At 53.7% G+C, this 20,243-nt stretch overlaps 1 protein-coding gene across 1 annotated transcript; it reads right to left on the bottom strand.

Moving 5' to 3' along the window:
* Window positions 1-3,219: 3,219 nt before the first annotated feature.
* TCF15 (transcription factor 15) lies at window positions 3,220-10,851 on the bottom strand. Its single transcript, XM_046679456.1, has 2 exons — window positions 10,265-10,851; window positions 3,220-5,723 (listed from the first exon to the last, which is right to left on the bottom strand). Exons 1-2 carry the CDS (start codon window positions 10,784-10,786, stop codon window positions 5,649-5,651), a joined length of 597 nt encoding a protein of 198 aa, XP_046535412.1. The 5' UTR covers window positions 10,787-10,851; the 3' UTR covers window positions 3,220-5,648.
* Between the last annotated feature and the right edge of the window lie 9,392 nt (window positions 10,852-20,243).

The raw sequence follows: 20,243 nt of genomic DNA, 5'->3' as shown, positions 1-20,243 counted from the left end.
CTGAGCCTCAATGTCTCCACTGGTGAGGAGAAGAGCTCCAGAGCCCCTTCCACTTAGACCCTCCAAAGTGTATGTTTGAGCCTCTCCGGTCCTGGGAGTGTCGGCAATGCCAGGGAGCCCATGGGAGGTACAGGCTCCTGGACCCATGCCTAGACTCTAACTCCCCTGGTGCAGGCTGGGCCCTGGGCTCCTCTGGGCTCCTCTGGGCTGAGGGGAGGCCCTTTTCTGTCTTGTTCTGGAAGCCCAGGTTTGGTTAGGCCCTTACAGGACTAGGCATATACTTGGTGTGGCCCTGTGGGCCAGTGGTCGAGAGCCCCGTGGGGCTCTGCAGCCAGAACACCCAGTTCAAATTCACTCGCTTACTGGCTGCCGTATGACCTTGGGCAAGTTCTTTAATCTCCCTCTACCTCAGTTTTCTTATCTATAAAACGGGGCAAAAATAGTACAAACTCATTGAGTAGGCTATATTAATTCACTTCTGTAAAGTGTGTAGACCAAGGACTGACACAGAGTAGGCCCTCAAAAAAGTCAGGCATTTTTCCAAGCTTAGAGGATCTGGGCATTCAGAAAAAAACGCCTAAATTTTACCAGTCTTCCCTCCTACAAGGCTGGTGTGTCCCAGTTTACAAAGCCCTTCTGGTTCACCATGTGCAGGCTATGCTGAGATGAGGAAAACTAAGGCCCAGAGAGGGGCAGACACCTACCTCCTGTCACACAGGAGGAGTGGCCAAGCTAGACCAGGCCAAGTCTCCTGCCTTCCAGCAAGTTCACCCTCAGCGCCTCCCTGGTTTCCAAGGCCTGCTGGCCTGCCCTCTCACCCCGGCCCCCTGGGAGCCTGATCCCAGGTCCGTGGGGTCTGCAAGTCTGGTCTGGATTAGACACGCTGAGAAGCAAATGCTGGTCCCCCCAGCAGGCCGCCTGGCCGGACCCGTGCTCCCAGCTGCTGAGGCTCACAGGGACATAAATCATGGTGGCAGCAGCTCGGGGGCCAGGACCACCTTAGCCTCCTGGAGGGCACAGAGGCCTGAGCGTCCTGAGCAGGGCGGCTTGGGTCCACCGGGATATTTTCCATCCTCTGTTGGAGTAGCTGAAGCAAGGAAGGGTCAGAGGGGCCAGGAGACCATTTGGCAGCCCTCACGTCCTCGTGGGCCAAGCTCTCCACTTTGTCTTATCATTTTGCAATCACTTGCAAACACACAGAGAAGGGACAGAACTAGTGCAGAGAACTCCCATATGCTCCGTGCCCAGATGCACCAGCTTTTAACTGTGACACCTGCTTTATCCTTTTCTTGCTCACACGTATTATTTTTTTCTGAACCATTTGAGAGTCGTTCATGATGACACGTTCATCTACCCTGTGGTACTTCAGGCTGTATTTCTTAAGCACAAGGATATCCTCTTACATAAGTAGACTGTTAGCAAATTCAGAAAATGTAACATTGATACAATACTTTTATCTAGTCTATTGTTCTTCTCCAAAGTTTGTCAACTGCCTGATAATGTCCTCTGGAGCATTTCCGGCCTGCAGTCCCGGATCAGGTCTAGGACCATGTGTGGCACCTTGCTGTCCAGGCCTAGACTTTTATCAGGAGGTAAAACACGTGGGAGCAGGACACACAGACTGGGCTGAAGGAAGATGTTCAAGTTGACATGCATGTCCTGTGAAATGATGTGTTTGTAAATCCTCTAATATTTAATGTTCTCAGGATAATGCATCATACTTGTGACTGCGTATGGGAGCCTGAGTTAACTTGCTAAATAGGCCACAGTTTCCAGAATTTCGTTTTGTGGTGTTTTTATTTTTTAATTTAATAGGAGCCTCATGAAATGGAAGTGGCCTGGGCCAGTGACGGGAACGTAAGGTGGTGTAGGAGCCCTGGGCTGGAGGAAGGGGCCTTGCAGTCTCAGCCCTGCTCAGCTCCAAATGCTGTGCAATGGTGGCCCATCGCTCTCCCTCTCTGGGCTTTGGTTTCCCCATTGCCATGGGCGACCTGAGGCCTTCCCACTTGCAATTGTGGAATTAGGGAAGAGTGCCCTGAGTGACAAGGAGGGAGACCTGGGTTCCTGGTGGCCCAGCAGGGCTGAGCGCTCGCTGGGGGACCTCAGGCAGGTTATTTCCTCTGTACGGGCTGTCTCCTTATTGTGAAATTCTGGATCATTCTTGTGCTGATGCTCCTCGTGTCTAAGAAGGTTTGGGTGGAGGGTGTGACCTGAAGTGTAAGCCTCCCCTTCAGGGTCCCGGGTGGCCGGGCTGACGTTGGTCATTCCACCCTCCTCAGCCCTGGATTTCTTCTCTCTGAGCTCCTTTACTCCTTTGACTCCGAGTTGGCCCTTACTCGGGGAGCCTGGAGAAGCCTGGCTGGGCTGGTCCGTCCTGAAGGTGGAAAGTGCGTGTATGGGGGCAGGGCTGTTAGGCAGATGGCCTCAGAGGTACTGGTCCTCAGCTGTGCCTCTCCCAAGCCACGTGTGTTGTGCTGGCCTTGCAGCTCACCAAGGCTCATAGACATGAACTGTCTATCACCCCAAATGAGGCTCAAGGAAGACAGCAAGCTGCAAAAAGTTAAGAATGGAGAACAGAAAATGCACAAAGGAGCACTACACTGCTGTGAAAAAGTTATGAAGCAGCTCTTTGAACGCTGAAGAATCTCCAAGACACATTGTTAAGGGAAGAAAACTCCAGGTGCAGAATTGTGTGTAAGATGCTACCGCTTGTGTGGAAAAACCAGATGCACGTGACTTGCTTGTGTCTGCAAAGACGATCCCTGCAGGAATGCACAAGACCCTGGGTAACGGAAATGGCCTCTGAGGACTGGGGCTGAGTGGCTGGGAGGGAAGGAGAATTATTGTCAGTGGATTCTCTTTGGTGTCTTTTGAACTGTGAACTCTGTTAAGTGTGTTATCTATTTCAAAGGAAATACAATGGAAAGAACCCCGTCTGGGTGGGATGTGCGCGAGGTCCGCAGGATGCTGACGACCACGTTTCTCAATGGGCATGCTGGGTCCACAGGTGAGCTCGGCTTGTGGAAACTTGCTGAGCCGTACACTCAAGGCCGTGTGCTCCTTCCTGAACGGTGTTACACCTCCATCAAAAGTTGTAACTTAGTATCCTGTAAAGATTGTTTAAGTGTATGCTTTGTAAAATCTCCAAGGGTGACAGTGTTCACGTGGTTGTCTTTGGGTGATATTTCTAGGGTCGTGTAGCATTTTAATTTTTTTACAATGAAAACAGAAGCAGAGAAACCTGTAAGTACTCTTTTAGAAACAGTAATCAGTTCAGAGCATTTCTGGAAGGACACACAGGAAACTGCTAAGCAGTTGCCTTTGGGGAGGAGCCTGAGGGAGGTATGTACTTTTCACTGTGTACTATTGGATACAACTTGAGTTATTACCCCCGCCCCACACCGCCCCCCGGCATAAACGGTCTATTAAAAACTATTTAACAAGGCAAAACAAATAATTATCATTCTGTCCCAGCTGTTCTTGTTGGTTAGAGATCTGCCGAAGGAGGCCCAGACGGGTCAAGCAACTTCTCTGGGGTCACCCAGCAAATCTGGTGGCAGAAGCGGGCCTCCAGCCCAGAGCACCCAAGTGTCTGCTGTGCCCTGACTCCCAGGCTTCCTGCCATTGACGAGGTCACAGTTCTTTTCCTGTGGCTTTGCCAGGGGCTGCCTGGACCCGGACTTGGGTAGGCGCAGAGAGGGCAATGTGCTTTCCTAATTAGCTCCCACAGGGGGAAGCATGCTGCACTGGGACACAGGACAGGCAAGGCCAGCGTCCCTGGACACAGGGGAAGCTCTCCCGGGCAGGACCCGGCTCCTCGGCGCCCTCCTTCCTGAACTTGTCATACTAAACGGGGTCAATGTCGTGGTTTCACGGCCCACTCCAGTCTGGACCAGCAATTCCAGCCACCCCCTCATACTCCTGGGGTCTGGTTTTTCGTCTGTGAGGCAGACAGGGTGGGTCTGGCCCACCCCTGTCGTGTCTGGCACGGAGCAGGTGCTTGGCAATCTGTCTGTTGATCTGCAAAATGGGCAGCCCCTCCAGCTCAGTCAGAAGGTCAAACTTTGCAGGGGGTGACAGAGCAGAGTGGACATGAGAGTGGACTCTGGAGCCTGGCTTCCATCGGCAAATGCTAATTAAGTGTTTGTTAAATACATAAGTTTTAAAAACAGGCATGGGAGCGCACCCTGAGGGAAGGGCGGCTGCCCGGCTCTGCGGCCTCTCCTGGCCCCTCTCCCTGCGTTCCCCACCTTCCGGCCGCCTGGGCTTCTCTGATCCTGGCCTCACAGGGACAGAGCCCCAGCCAGAGAACCAAGAACTCCTGGCCCTGCTGACAGCTGTCCCCGTCACCATCTCGGCTGAATCTGTGCAATGGGGACACACCAGCCCCCACCTCCCAGCGCTGCTGGAATAATCGGGGTCACGGGGGGCTGGCACCCACTCTGGAGCTTCTCCAGGACAGCGGATGGAGCTCACCTGGGGCTTTCAAGGTGGACAGACCTCACATCGTCACCCTGCCATGCGCCAGCCACACGCCTCTGGGCGTCATCATCCTTCCAAATCATCTCAGCTAAAAGAGGGTCAGAACAGCCCCTTAGCACATACTCGTTTGCACACGTGGAAATCTGCGTGCCTCTAGAGCCCTGTCTGTGAAGACTCGGATAAGGGATGCTTCACCGTCTGGTACATTCACAAAGTCAACAAGCAGCTACGAAAGGACTGTGAGTGAAACCCTTTACCTCGTGTACAGACTCAGGATGACAACCAAGCTGATTAGCAAAAAAAAATGCATGGAGCAGAAAGCATGTACAAAGTGCTACCCTTTGTGTAAAGTGGAAGAAAACTTAAATATATATATATTTTTCTTTCTCTGTATTTGCTTGGTTTTCATAAGGAGTGAGGATGTCACAAAAAACCGGTGGCTGAGGCTCCTGCAGGGAGAACTGGTGGCTGAAGGACAGGAGGGAGAAAGACTTTTCATCCTATACCCTCTTGTACCTTTTGAATTTTGAACCATGTGAATGAATATGTTCCTTATTCAAAAATAAATAAAATTAAGATTGCTTTGCCAGCCGCACCAGACGCCTAACAGCTGTTCAGGAAGACTGTGAGCAAAGTTTGGTTATCTCGACTTCTGGAGAGGCGGGTCCTCCTGACCCCACCACCTCCAGGGCACAAGGCAGCACCTGCCACATCTGGGCCTCGGCCAAAGTCCAGGAGAGTGGCTACCTCTGACCTCTGATGTCCCAGGTCCCTCCCTTCTTCAGTTTGGAACATCTTTTATTTAAAAATACCTTTTATTTTAAACCCATCCATTATCTCTCTCACACACACACACACCCCAACGCACGCACAGACATGCACACATCCTATCACCAACAGTCTTTGTTTTTCCAAAAGTACTGCCTTGCCTCTGACCAGCCAGGGCTGGGGCTGGCTGGCTGGGTCCTCTCAGCTCTCCAGGGTGGGGTGGAGATGTCCCAGGGGGCCTGCCCAGAGGGTCATGGGCCTAGGCCATTGTCCTCTGGTCCCCACACAAAGAAGGCTTGGGCTCGGCTCCTGGGGTCTTCTTTCCTGTCTACCAGTGGCTGGCCTCTGGCCTTCTTCTCTGGGGTCCTGCTTGGAGCAAACGCCACAGGGGTCCTGGCTCATCTCCGAGGCACTCGAAGTGGGGCCACTCCCCTCACCTTCAAGCAGCTACCCCCCAGGTCACGACGGCCACCCTGTAGGAGGTGAGAAAGATGTATTAGGAGGTTCCATCAGGTCACAGTGAAAACGGGAACTAACCTCTGCGTCCAGCAATAGGGGACTTGATAAATAAATCACAGTTAGCTACACAATCAAGTTCTCTGCAGCAGAAGGCAGAAGACACCTGTTATGGATCAACAGGGAACGAGATCAAGATAACATCGTTTGAGGACAACAGCGAGAGCGCAGTGAATGTTCCTGTGTGCTGAGATGGAGAGAAGGGCACATGGGAAAGTGCTAATGGACTTCCTCGCAGAAGAGGAATTTGGTGATGGGGAGACAGGATGGGAACAAGGCTTTTTCACTCTATATGCTTTTTTACCTTTTTCATTTCTTCCCCATGTGATTTGTGGCTTAGAAAAAAATCCAACACATTTTAAATCATAATATTTTACACTAAAGGGCAAAACAAACAAAGCCCACAGTGGTCGTCCCCACTGCCTGACGGTGCCCAGTTACTCCTCAGCCTTCAAAAGTAGATCATGGATGTCTGGCCTTCCTGCCTTCACTCAGGGTGTTCCCTCTGCCAGGAACATGCTCTCCGGTCCTGGCTCTGTGGGAAAGTTTCTTGATTCCTGTAATTGCCTAGCACTTCCAGGAACATTCCACCAGGATAAAACTCAGGAGGGGAAGACGGGGTTGCTCCTTTGTGTCCCCATCAGGCTGGGAGCTCAGGGGGAGGCAGGGAAAAGTTCACTCTGTGGCCCCAGTTCCAGCCCAGAGTCTGGCATGGAGCAGGTGCCAAGCAATGCAGCCTGAATCAGTGGTGCCCACTGGAAGACAAAATGATGGTGGCAGCCCCTGAAGCCACCTGACCCTCATGCCACAGGGGCAGTCTCCACCTGATATTCTGAGGTCTGACCCGTGGGTTTCATCCTCACTGGAAGCCAGCGAGGTCACAGACATGACAGTCCCCCCTTCTTTCAAAGGCCTCCAGCTGTTGAATGACTGGCCCAAAGGCACCCAGCCAGCTGGTGAAGGAGCTGGGCTAGAGATCCATGTCGTCCAACAGTCTGTCCAGCATCCAGGACACGAAGGTATCTGAAGCCCCACTGTAAATGCCCCCCCCCCCCCCCCCCCCCCCCCCCCCCCCCCCCCGCCCCACAAGCCTGGCTAGGAGAGGACAGGACGGGCATCCTTCTCAGCCATCCAGAGAAAGAGCTGACCATCTGGGAGCTCTGGCCCCTGCCCCTCCACCCCTGGGCCCAGGTTGGGGCAGAGCCATCCAGATGCGAGCCCAGCCTCCCTCGAGGCTCTCCGGGCCCAGGGACAGCGTGTTCATTCACAGGCAGGGCTATTTTGAGGGCTGAGGCCACAGTCCCAGCAGAGCCTGGGGCTTGGGGTTCTCAGACAAACTCTGGCAGGAGTGGCTGAGAAGGGGGGAAGGAGGTGGGGGAGGGCGATGGAGAGGTTGGGGGATAGAAAACCAGCCTCCCACCCTTTCACTGGATGTCCTCAGGCACAGGGAGAGCCACCTCCACCCCAAGTCTGGTGGTCACCAGGAGACATCGGTCCCATGAGACTACTGAGACTGTTGACCTCCTGGAACCTCAGTTTCTTCATCTATGAAACGGGGACAAAATGATTCTACCTGCCGCCCCAGGGCGCAGCCCAAGGCAACGCAGCTGTGAAAGAGGCTTGTAAGCTGCCGGAAGCACTAAGAAGAGGGCCTGACTGGGCCCCAGCTTCTTCGGCCCCTAGGAACTCAGCGTCAAGGGCTCTGGGAAGCGCTGTGGTTAGGAGCTGGGCTGGCGTGAGACAGAGCGGGGCTTCCGTCTCTCCTCCGCCATGGACCACATGTTGGACCTCAGGCAAGTGCCTTCACCTCACTGAGCCTCAGTTTCCCACGTGCAAAGTGGAGTTACTGTGAGGATGACACAGTGAACACGGGTAAAGCATTTAGCACACTGTCAGGAATGTCAAAAGTGTTCAATGAATGTTCACAGCATTATTGTCGGCATCACCTGGTAATGCCGCCTCCTCACCCCGCCATCCCGTACCACTTCTTCTGCTCCCCAGCTGAGGACACCAAGTGGGGACACCTCACAGAACAATCCTACCCAACCCCCACCCCCAGGTGCCAAAAGGGAAAACAGGGCAGAGACAAGAATCCCCTTTCCATCTCCCACTTGCTATTTCTACCACTGAGGGCCACACCTAACCCCTCCTTAAACAGAAAGATGCTACAGGGAGCTGTTTCCATGGTGACCTCAACCCCAGATCAACCAGGTAGCTCACACTGAAGGGGCCTTGGAGCTCTCTGGCTCACAAAGCCCTGGGTTCCTGAGATAGCCAGTGTTCTTCCATCGAATCTTCAAGGGGCCAGAGCTGGCCAGGATTGTCCCTTTCGCCTATTCCCAGAGGAGACTGTGGGGGTGAGAGCATGGCTTTTGTAGCCAAATTTGGCTGGATTCTTGGTCCTGCAGACAGGTCTCAGGGAAGCAGCCAGATCCAGATGAGGCCCCGTGATCTGCGGCACAGGTCTGAGACCAGCAGAGAGGGCCCCAGCCTACCTGCCGTGGTGTGCACATGTGACAGACACACCTTCTCCCCCAGGCCTGCAGGCACGGGGCCTCCCACACTTCTTGATCGGCAGGCCTGAGTTCGAATCCTGGCTCCATCACAGGCTGTGTCTCTGAAGCAGCGGCAGCATCTCTAAGCAGGGGGGACCAGAGCAGCTCCTTCCCCCGACGCTGAGGGGTTTTAATGATAACGCGTGAAGAGCGCTTGGCACAAGAGACCAGTGCTCAGTGAGACCTCTGTGATGGCTATCACCGGCCAGTCTTGGACTCTGCTCTGAGCTCTGCCACCGTCAGTGTCCTCCCTTTGCCCTCTCTAGGCTGTGTTTTCTGACCCCAGCTCTTGCTGCGCCCGGCTCTGAGAACGCCTGCCCCTACTCCCTCACGTGCCTACCTCCACTCCAAAGCACGGGTCAGGAATTTAGCCCCGGGGTCGGGGGCTTCCTCTGGGTTCTGATGGTCCCTTTGTGCCCCCCACCCCCAACATCAGACCTCAGCATCCCTGTCTTCATCTCCTTGCCCTGGTGCCATACTGGGAGTTCCTGACTGTGGTAGGTGGGGACCCATAACCTGCTTCTCTGGGAATGTCCTCAGAGCCAACAAAAGGTGGCTACGGGGTAGCTAAGGTTTGCTGAACTGAATGAATGCGTGACAGGCGGTCAAGGAAGACCACTGAGGGCCCAGTCAACCCTTCACTCCCTACGCTGGACGCCTGTAGGCCCATCTGGCTTCCCAGCCCAGCCTGGAGCACTGACCAGGGCCCAAGCTGGGAGCGGCAGGGACCTCAAGAGAGTCCAGGTCCGAGCCTAAGACTGACTCAGGGAGACTGAGGCAGCTACGGGGGGAGAGGCAGGCTGGGAGTCGGACGAGCCAGAAGGGAGCAGTCTGAGGCCAGGACTCAGAGACTTCCCCAGAACAAAGTGAAGCAGGGGGCCTAGGGCAGCCGTGAGGACCACAGACGGGGGACTTAAGAGGCCTGACTCCAACCCCCCATGCCCTTTCACTTTCCAAAAGGCTGTGGCCACTCACGGACCCTCTCAGCCTCAGTTTCCCCAGATGTAAGTGGTAGCTGCTGGAATCCAAGCTGTCACACAGACAAGCTTCCTGGTCTGTAGGAAAGGCCCAGGCCAGAGCGGGAAAGGCTGGGGGTGAAGCAGGTTCGCCAGGGCCTGGGCAGCGGCAGAGCCAGCTTTCAGCCAGGAGCGCCCCCAGCAACCTCCGCTGCTAGCCAGCCCCATCCATCATCCCCTAGCAGCCTGGTTCTCACCCCCACCTAGGACAGACCACAGGGGCTTCGCCAGCTCTGCCCAGCTGACTCAACAGTGCCCTCCCCAACCCTCCATCCCTTTTAGGGCTGCGTGCCCTCAGGGACCCCCTCCTTCACCCCTACTGCTCATCAGCTGGGTACCTCAGGTGTCCCCTTGTCTTTCCAGTCTCCTGCCCATCGGTCAGGTCTTTGGATGGGGCACAATCATTTCACGGTAGGGGTAGCCAGGGCCACACACGCCCAGCAAACCCAGCCCTGCGTTCTGGCTTCCTAGCAGAGTGAATGCGGGAGTGGGGTTACACCTCTCTAAGTTTCAAATCCTCAGCAGTGATAAAACCGGCACAATGAGCTGCCTGGCAGGGCTCTTACGAAGATTAAAAAAAAAAAAAAAAAAAAGGAGGAATACATCCCGCACACAGGAAGAGCTCCGTAAATGACAGCCTTTGTTATTCTTTCCTCACGCCCTCTTCCCAACACCCTTTAGTTGGAAGGGGCGCCCTCGATGAGCGATCTCCATCCTCTAAGTCATGTCCTAGCTCTGGGCTCCCCTGCACCCCTTCTGTCCAGGGGACATTAAGCGAATGATTCTGCAGCGCCGCACCCCCGACGATCTCCACGTCGCTCCCTCCTCTCTGCACTGGGGTCTCTGCCTCTCTCCTGCTCCCTAGGGGGTCCCGGCCCCCGCCGCCCCCGGCCTCCGCCTCCACAGGAGCGAGCTCCGCGCACTCACCCCCTTGCGCTGGTTGCTGAGGCAGAAGGTGCAGATGGAGCGCGGCTGGCGGCCGCCGTCGGGGGCGGCGGGGATCGCGCTCTTGGCACTGCCGGCCGCCCGGAAGCACGGCTGCCCGTCGTCGGCCGCGTCGCCCAGCAGCAGCACGTTGGCCAGGTGCGCGATGTAGCTGGACGCCAGGCGCAGCGTCTCGATCTTGGACAGCTTGCGGTCCACCGGCTCGGTGGGGATGAGCGTGCGCAGCGCCGTGAAGGCCGTGTTCACGCTCTGCGTGCGGTCCCGCTCCCGCGCGTTGGCCGCCTGCCGCTGTCGCACCACCACGACCGGGCCCGCGCCGCCGCCGCCCGCCCGCCGCCCGCCCCCGGGGCCCGGGCCGCGCCGCGCCGCCTCCAGGCCCTCGCAGCAGCCGAACGACTGGTCGGAGGCGTCGCTCTCGCTGCGGTTCTCCTCGTCCTCGCTCAGCAGCCGCACGTCCGGGTACAGCACGTGCGCGCCGACGGGGCGCAGCAGCGCGAACGCCATGGGCGCCCGGCCGCGTCCCTCGGGGCGCCGCGACCCAGCGTTTCCGCGCCCCGCCGTGCGCTCCCGCGCGCTCCCACGGCCCCGCCGGCCGCCGCCTTATAGCCGAGGGAGGGGCCAGTCACTCGGCCGCCCTGGCCGGGGCGGGGGGGCTCCGCGCTGGCCAATCGGGAGGCGCCCGCTGCGTCCCGGCCAATGGCGACGCGCCCGCCGCCCCCGTCCTCCAGGTTGAAAGCGGCCCGCGAGCGGGTGGCCCGCCCTGAAGGCCTGAACGCTCCCGGTCCCCGCGGGCGAGCCGCGCAAATGCCGGGGGTCTGCGGGGGTGGGGTAGGGTGTGCCCAAATCTGGACTCCGGATGCTCAGCCTAGACCCTCTAGGAGACTGCGGCAGGTCCCTTCTCTCTTGGCTTCAATTTCTTCGGGAAGAGGAACCCGCTTGGGTTTTCTGCCCGCGAATTCTAATACCGTGGTTCTGCAACTCTCGTGTGTGTAGGAATTGCGGAAGGAGGTCTTTTGACTCTGCGCGTTCCCGGATTCCCTCCATTCTAATTCAGCAGGTCTGGAATGGGGCCCAGGAATCTGCATTCTGTACAGGATGGTGTCCACCGAGAGCACTTGGAGAAACACGATAATCTGTCCAAATAAGGATTCGACGGTGTCACATCCCTGACGACAAACTTGAAAAAACAAAAGCAAAACAAAAACAAAACACAAACGCCGGTGGCTCCATTCACTTATTTATTCATTCACCGAATATTTGTTGGGTCCCTACTACGCGTCAGGCGCGGTTTTAGGTCTGAGGATAGAGACGTGAACAAAAAAAACTCTTTGCCTTCACAGAGTTGACATTTGGGTTGAGGACCTGCTGTGTGCCAGACATGGTACTGAGGACCTTACTGATCTTTACTGCTTCTCCTGAAGTTACGGGCGAGTACCCCCGATTTACAGAGAAGCGCTCTGGCCCTCTCTCTTACAAGTGGTGAGTGGGGGCACTAGTCCCAGGCTGTATGGCTTCCCATGGCCCCCGTCCCCCACATCTTCCCCAGTAAAATCCAGGTTTCTATCCCTCACTCCTCACAATCCCACCTTGGGCTGGCGTGGCCTCCCTGGCTCTGAAGCCACGCCCCTCTGCGCTCTGCTGTTCCGAGTGCTCCAAATGCGCCCCCCACCTCTTCCCGCCCCCGGCTCGCAGAGGTTGTCTTCCCTCATTGCCTGCCTGCCTTCGGAAACTTCGGATTGTTCAGCCCGACACGGCCTTCTCCTCAGATGCCCTGGGAAGAATTACTGGCTGTTGGGGTCCCCATGTTGCTCATGGCCCCCTCCCAGCTCCATCCTGGGGAATGGACAAGCCTGCAGCCCCTTGGTCTTGAAAATAACTTTGTCTTCAGCCTAAATGGCAACCCATGTGGCAGAGAGAGCGCAAGGAGTGGAGCTGAAAGGCTCCTAAATGCGTTTTGCCTCCGTCTTCCTTTCTGGGCCTGAGCTGTCTTGAAGACGCCTCCCGGCTCTGCCACGCGCTGCTGTCCTGGCTTTCCTGACGCAGGCCGGAATGGGGGAGGGCGGCTGGAGGGTTTCCCGTGGCTGCTGGGAGAGCAGCCCCTTAAGTCCTCAGGCCCCAGGGTCTGCGGGAAAGTCTGTTCCCACACCTGGCTCCCCCCACCCCCATTTGACCGTGACCCGGGCCAGGCTGGGCTTTGGGGAGGAGGAGAAGGAGCCTGCGCGGCCCCCTCCCCGCAGGGCCGGTCCGCTCGCAGCCCCAGGCCAGGCTGCTGCTTCCTGAGCCGATGAATTATTACCGGGAGATTTCCTTCCCTGTCTGCGCCTCCTCACAGGGGCTCCCGGTTCCCTTCACTTTCGCTTTCTCCCCCTTCTCCCCCTCTCTTCTGCTCTCGACCCTCAGGCGGCTTGAAATTCCTCCGTCCGGCCCCCTCTCCATTCCAGCGCGCCATGGAGAAGCCAAGCAGGGCGTGCACCGGGCCGGGAAGGCAGGGTCCCCGGGAGCCTCATTCATTCATTTGCTCCCCAGGCAGGTTTTGACACAGGGGATCCTGGGAGTAAAATAAAACCATGAATGAGACTGAGACCGGCCTTCTGCAGCCCAGAGGGGAAGGCGAGCTGTAAACAAAGAATTCCAGGACAATGTGGTAGGAGCAAGCCCGGGTCTGGCATCAGAGAGACCCGGTTCCGGCCCCAGGTTAACTGCCTCTTGCAGTCTCAGTTTCCTGCTTGAAAACTGAGGATAATAATAGGACCCAGTCCTAGGGCTGATGATGGATCCCTGAGTTTATGCCAATAAAGCCAGGGCCTGGCACACAGGGAGCGCTCAACACCTGGAAGAGTTTGTGCTAGTGCTGGGGGCTGACCCCGGGCCTGGGAAGGGACTGAGCTTGAAGGCCTTGTCTCTGGGAGTGGGCGGGGGGCCACTTTCTCAGCCCACCCACACAAGGGGCTTCAGCTCCTCCCATCCTCTCTCTCACTCTGCTCCAGCCACACTGGCCGCCTCACTGTCCCTGGAGCCCACCTCTGCCTGGCACTCACTGTCCCCTGCTGTCCACGTAGCTTAGTCCTTTACTGCCTCCAGATCTTTCCTCAAATCTCCTCTCCTCTGGGAGGCCTTCCCTGACCACTGAGACTGGAACAACTGCTGCCCCTCCCGCCCCCAGCACCCCATGGCTCTCCCTCTCCCCCTTACCTGCTCACTTCTCTCCATAGCATTTACCACTGCTTTTACTCATTCATTTATTCGCTCCTCTATAGATGTTAATTGAGCACCCACTGTGTGCCAGGCACAGTTCTGGGTACTGAGAAAACAGTGGTGAACACACTGTCTACCTGCTGTTTCTCTCCACTAGAATATAAGCTTCGTGGGGCAGGGACTTGGTACTTTGCTCATCTCCCTCCCTCCCATCACAACCTTCCAAGGTAGGTATTGTTATTACACCCATTTTACAGATGAAGAAACTGAGGTTCAGAGTGGAGAAAGCGACTCGTCTGAGGTTACCCAGTGGGCGAGTTGGGGAGCTCAGGTCAGTCTTCCCCAGCCACCGGGCCCTGCAACCACTGATCTTTTTATTGTCTCCATAGTTTTGCCTCTTCGAGGATGTCATATAGTTGGAATCATACAGTGTGTAGCCTTTTCGGATTGACTCCATTCACTTAGTAATATGCATTTAAGATTCCTCCAGGTCTTTTCATGGCTTGATAGCTCATTTCTTTTTAGCGCTGAATAATATTCCATTGTCTGCATGGACCAGAGTTTATTTATCCATTCACCTACTGAAGGACAGCTTGGTGGTTTCCACGGTTTTGCAGTTATGAGTCAGGCTGCTATAAACATCCCTGGGCAGGTTTTTGTGTGGACGTGTTTTTTAATTCCTCTGGGTGAGTACCAAGGAGTGCGATTGCTGGATAGTATGATCAGAGTATATTAAGTTTTAAAGAAACCAGCAAACTGTCTTCCAAAGTAGTGCGCCATTTTGCATTCCCACCAGCAATAGATGAGAGTTCCTGTTGCTCCACACCGTCAGCAGCACTTGGCATTGTCAGATTACGGCCATTCCAATGCGCGTGTAGTGGTATCCCATTGCTGTTTTAATTTGCATTTCCCCGATGGTGTATGATGTGGAGCATCTTTTCATATGCTTATTTGCCATCTGGATATCTTCTTTGGTGAGGTGTCTGTTAAGGTCTTTGGCCTATTTTTTAATCAGGTTATTTTCTTCTTGTTGAGGTTTAAGGGTTCTTTGTTTATTTTGGATAACAGTCTTTTATCACGTGTCTTTCGCAAATGTTTTCTCCCAGTCTGTGGCTTGTCTTCTCATTCTCTTGACATTGTCTTTTGCAGAGCAGTTTTTAATTTTAATTAAGTCCAGCTTATCAATTATTTCTTTCATGGATAGTGTCTTTTGATGTTGTATCTAAAAAGTCATCGCCGTACCCAAGGTCATCTAGATTTTCTCCCATGTTATCTCCTAGGAGTTTTATAGTTTTGTTTTACATTTAGGTCTGGGATCCATTTTGAGTTAGTTTTTGTGAAGGGTGCAGGGTCTGAGTCTAGATTCGTGTTCCTGCATGTGGATGTCTGGTTTTTCCAGCGCTGTTTGTTGAAGAGGCTGTCTTTGCTCCATTGTATTGCCTTTGCTCCTTTGTCAAAGATGAGTTGACTATATTTCTGGGGGTCTATTTCTGGGCTCTCCACTCTGTTCCATTGATCTATTTGTCTGTTCTTTCACCAATACCACAATGTGTTGATCACTGCAGCTTTATAGTACGTCTTGAGGTTGGGTAGTGTCAGTCCTCCAACTTTGTTCTTCTCCTTCGATATTGTGATGGATATTCTGGGTCCGCTGTAATATATATATTTTGGTGAGGAAGATTGGCCGTTAGCTAACATCTGTGCCAATCTTCCTCTATTATGTGTGTAGGTCCACCTCCCGGATCCGAATCTACAAATCCCGGGCTGCCAAAGTGGAGTGCGTGAACTTAACCACTATGCCATTGGGCCAGCCCCCAACTGTAATATTTTTGATGCATATCTTTGAATATGTATGTGTCCTTATCAACTGTATGGTGCTGATTTGTGTGACTGGGTTATTAATTTGCGTAAATGGCAGTTTCTATAGCTGTGTTTCTTAGGTTGCTTTGTTTACTCAACACTGTGTTCTGGCCACTGAGTCTCACAGGAGTCCATTGCTTCTAACTGCTGCTTGGTGTGCATGGTGTGCGTGCGTCCACCATGCCTCTTTTCTCCATTCCCCCGAGTGATGGACACTGTGGCCACCTCCAGCTCCTGCCTCCACAAGCAAAGCTTGATGAACTTCCGGTGCGTGACTCTCACAGACTCCTGTGTGTGTGTCTCTGGGATATACACCCCGGGGCAGGATTCCAGAGGTGGAGAGAATACACCTCCTTAGCCTAAGCACTGTCTGATGCACCCTAGGATGGCTGCCGCAGTCCACATGCCCAGCAGTGCGTGAGGGACCACTTTCCCCCACGTCACCCCTGGCGCTTGGAATTATCTGACTTCCTGTTTTATTCGGCCTTTCTCTGATGACAGAGAAATGGGTTGTTTTCCGTCTCGTTGTGCTTGCCTCTCCCAGTTGACTGTGAGTTCCCCAGGGCAGGAGATACATCCCAGAACCCTAGGCCAGCTTGGCACATGGTGGACAATAATGAATACTTGTTGAATGAATGAATGAATGAAAAGGTTGATGGACAGCCTCCTACACTTCCTTTGTGCCAAATCTTGACCTAGTTGGTGGTGATACATGTGTATATGCTGTGTGTATATGTTGTGTTGGTGGTGATATGTGTGTATATGTGTGTGCAGACAAGGGGACACACGAATGAGGACAAAATCCTATGCCTCAATCTACTTGGAGAAAAAGGCTGATGATAGCATTTATGGAGGGCCTACTTTGTGTCAAGAACTCATGAATAGGTTAATCACAACCTTAAGTTCAGTTAGGAAAGATAAAAATGTGTCTGTCCCCAGGGGAGGAGGTGGCGGGTGGGGCTGATCCGACATTCCAGTGTGGTAGCCTGCCTCCAAGATCGCCCTCGATGACCCTTGTCTCGGGGTGGTCTCCCCCTCGTGTACACTCCTCCCACACTGAATCAGATCTGACCAAAGAACAGAGCAGAAGTGGCGGCGTGTGACTTCTAGATCTCGCTGATACAGGTTTTGAGCTTCTGCCTTGTTCTCTTGAATCACTCACTCTGGGGACAGCAGCCCCCACGCCATGAGGTCACTCCACTTGTCCTGTGGGAGGCTCCAGTAAAGTGGAGCCGAGATCCCCAGCCGACAGCCAGCACCAACTTGCCAACCATGCAAGTGAGTTTCCTTGGCTGTGGATCCTGATTTCCTGACCCACAGGAACTGTGAAAAACTAAGAAAGAAAGAAAGAGAAAGAGAAAAAATAATTATTGGTGTCATAAGCTCCTAAGTTTAGGGCATTTTATTATGTAACATTAGATAACTAAAGCAGATGGTGTTAGGGGCCTAGGCTCTGTCTATCTTTTTGGCTCCACCATATGTGGCTTCTACTTCCTAGCTTGTCTCAGGGACCATTATGGCTGCTGGAGCCATTCTGTCTGCATTCCAACCGGCAAAAAGGAGAAGGAGGCAGAAGAAGGAAGGGCACACTTCCCCTTGTCCGGGAGTTACACCTTCACTTCTGCTCACATCCCATTGGCCCGACCTTGTCATTTGACCTTACTTTACTGAAAAGGAGACTAAGACATGTAGTCTTCATGGCAGACGGCCTCATACCCAGCTGGATACTGGGTTTCTATTAGTACAGAAGCAGGGAAGAATGCATTTCGGAAAACGACTAGTGATGTCTGCCATAGGTGTTACCTCTGGAGATAACACAGTGTCACGTGGTTAAGTTTGCAGGTTCGGCAGCCGGCATGCCTGTGTTCAGCTCTGCCGCTTACCATCCGTGTGATCTTCGAAATTTTACTGAATTTCTCTGTGCCTCAGTTTCCTCACCTGTAAAAGAGCGACCATAATAGAGGCTCCCCATATAGGGTTATTGTGAGGATTAAATGGCTCAGAATCTGTGGCGTTTGTACGTGCTGTGTAAGTGTTAGCTGCTATTATTATTTAACCCTCACAAGGGGTTTTCTCAAGGTCACACAACCAGTAAGTGATGGAAGCGGAATTTGGCCTGATGGCAATTTTTCCCACTTGCCTCATCCCATTGAAATTCTTAGAGATCAAGATCAAAACCCAGTCAGTACCCAGCACGTAATAAGCATCCAGAAATATCTGTTGAATGAGCATGTTAAGCAAACATTTGACCTGTCCTGACGCAGAGACGCCAGGTTTGGGTTTGTTCTGTTCTGTTCAGGTGAATGAGAGTGCTCTGTTGACCCCATGTGGTTTCTCCAGTGTGGGGCTGGTGGCTTTGATCCCACCACTAGGGCTCAGTCCCTCTAAGGTCCCTCCAGGCCATCATTTTCAACAGTGAATTCCTGGGAACTCTTGTCCTGGGACATGCCCAGGTTTCTATGATTAAAAAAAAAGTCTGGGAAGCTGCGTTCTGCATCCCGCTTCTAGAGAGTTGTGGCGCTTTGACGTTAAAGGCTCTGAGAAGTCCTGCAGCAGATAAATGCCTGAGGCTTCATTTCAGGCTGCATTTTCTAGGCTTATTTGACCACAGACTGTCCCCTCCAAACACCCCACTCCACTCCACCCCAGACACCTGATAGAGAATCCAGTTCAGCAGCCGTTTCTCCAGGCTGTTAGCAGTGCGGTCCCCCTCGGTGCGAGTGCGCATCCCATTCTTTCTTGAGAGCATGTTTGAGAGGAGGAAGGGGGAGCAAGCAGGTAAGCGCTGGTTACCAGGCAGAGCTGGGTTAAGAGGGGGACTTCCAGGCATTTTCCCAGAGCCCCACTAAGAGACACTAAAACATCCCTGGAAATAGAACATGTTGGGTAAAAAATATGTTTCCTGGCACTTCTGTCAGGGGAAGAGCAATGAAAATTGAAATAATACTATTGCTGAGGGATTGCTATATGCAGGCACTCTTCTAAGCACTTGTGTGCCTTTTCTTATTTAATCCTCAGAGCAGCCCCATGAGCTAAGTACTATTAATATTCCCGTTTAACAGATGAGTAGACTAAGGAACAGAGACGTTAAGTAACTTGCCTAAGGTCACACAGCTAGGGAGTGGACAGGAAATCTCTGAGAAGTTGCTTGTGGTGGGGATGAGGAGGGAACAGTCCCATCCCAGGGTAGTTAATTTAAGCTCAGATGCTCACAAAACTCTGCTCCAGGAAGAGTGGGTCTGTTTGCTGCAGTGCTCTGATTTTGTTGAGCAAAGGATGCAAGTTTGGGGCCAGAGTGGAATTGCTCAATAACAGAGAGGAGGCTGATGCTGCCATACGTGCCCTCCGTCAGCTCCATCTTTCTAAAGAAATGTAGGGCTGATGAAGCATCCGTTAGACTATCAAGTTGAAGGAAGCATTGAGTAATTTAGGCTGCCTAGGTACCCACCTGGCTCAGGTTGGCCCTATACCAGGCCCTATACCAGTGCTAGGTGAGACAGAGCCACCAAGATGATGTGGCAGATCAGGATGATGCTAAATAAAACCCCAGTTTAAGGAGTCCTTAAAATTTAAGGAGTCCTGTGGGAAATCCTCAAGGTTGAGCATCAGCTGCTGACTGTGCCCATGGGCACGTCTCCTCCCTCTGCAGGCTAGACAGTGTCAGGGGTGCAAGCTGGGGAGTGGGCCCCAGAGAACTCTGACAGTGGCAGATCATACTATCCCCAGTTCCAGGTTTGGTAGCCCAGCCCAGACAATAGGATTTCAGAGAAGAGTGGGATCAGAGCCCTAGAGCAGTCTGGGAAGGCTTCCTGGGGGAGGGGGCCTGGATCAAGCTAAGGGGGTCTCAGCTATCTTAAATGAAGGAGCCCCATGATGAAGTTGTGTTTTGGTCTATCCTCAGTGGTCAGTGGTGATGCTGGCACAACACGTGCATGTGTGGGTTGCTCTCCTGGTTGGCATGCAGACTCTGCTATCTGCCTACACAACAGCCCCCCCCCCCCCCCCATCAACAGAACCCTGATTTGTCCAGGGCAGCAGTGGTCCTACCTAGAAATACTCCCTTCTCAACTTTTGTTGCAGCTGGGGTGGCCATGTGGCTCATTGTGGCCAATGAGATGAAGATAGAAACTCCTAGGAAGGGCCTCCTTCCTCCAATGAAATGACAGAGTCTCCTGAGAAGGCTGGGCCCTTACCTTCACCTTCGTCCTGCCTGGAATGGAGATGCAGTTCCCAGAGGTATAGCAGCCGACTTGGGGCCATGAGGACAAAAGTCACATGCTGAGGTCGGCAGAGTGGAAAGCCAGAGGAGCTGGGTCCTCGCCACACTAGTCCCTAACCTCTTGAAAAAGAAAAACCTCCTATTTGTTGAAGCCCCTCTATTGGGTTTCTGTTACATGCAGCCAAATGCAAACTACTGTCAATACGTTGAGGTCTCCTAAAGAATAATGTCCATACCATTACCATCAACGGTGTGCCAGGCGCTGAACTGACTGCTTCATACTCGTTGTCTCATCTCACCCTCACCACCCTAGGAGCTGGGGGCTGTAATTGCCATCATGCGGAAACGGAAATTAGGGCTCCAAGGAGTTAAGAAACTTGCCTAAGCTTGCCCAGCTAGGAGAGGGGCAGAGTCAAGATTTGGAACTGCGTCTCCAATTTTCTCAAGTCTGTGTCGATCGCCATGGTGGTTTTAAACGTGACCCCCGCTCTTCCCATCAAGAGCCGGGGTCTCGGTCCCCTCCCCTTGAGTCTGGCAGACTTGGAGCTGCATTGACCAGTTGAATTTGGCAGAAGTGACCCTCTGTGACTTCTGAAGCTGGGTCACCAAAGGAGACGCGGCTTCTGCCTCGATCACTGGAACCCTCCTGCTTGGAGCTCAGAGTTGCCACGTCACAGGTTCAGATGG

Source organism: Equus quagga, chromosome 12 (assembly GCF_021613505.1).
Source record: "Equus quagga isolate Etosha38 chromosome 12, UCLA_HA_Equagga_1.0, whole genome shotgun sequence".
NCBI lineage: Eukaryota > Metazoa > Chordata > Mammalia > Perissodactyla > Equidae > Equus > Equus quagga.
Note: the sequence above shows the minus strand (reverse complement) of the source record. Positions and strands in the feature narration are given on the sequence as shown.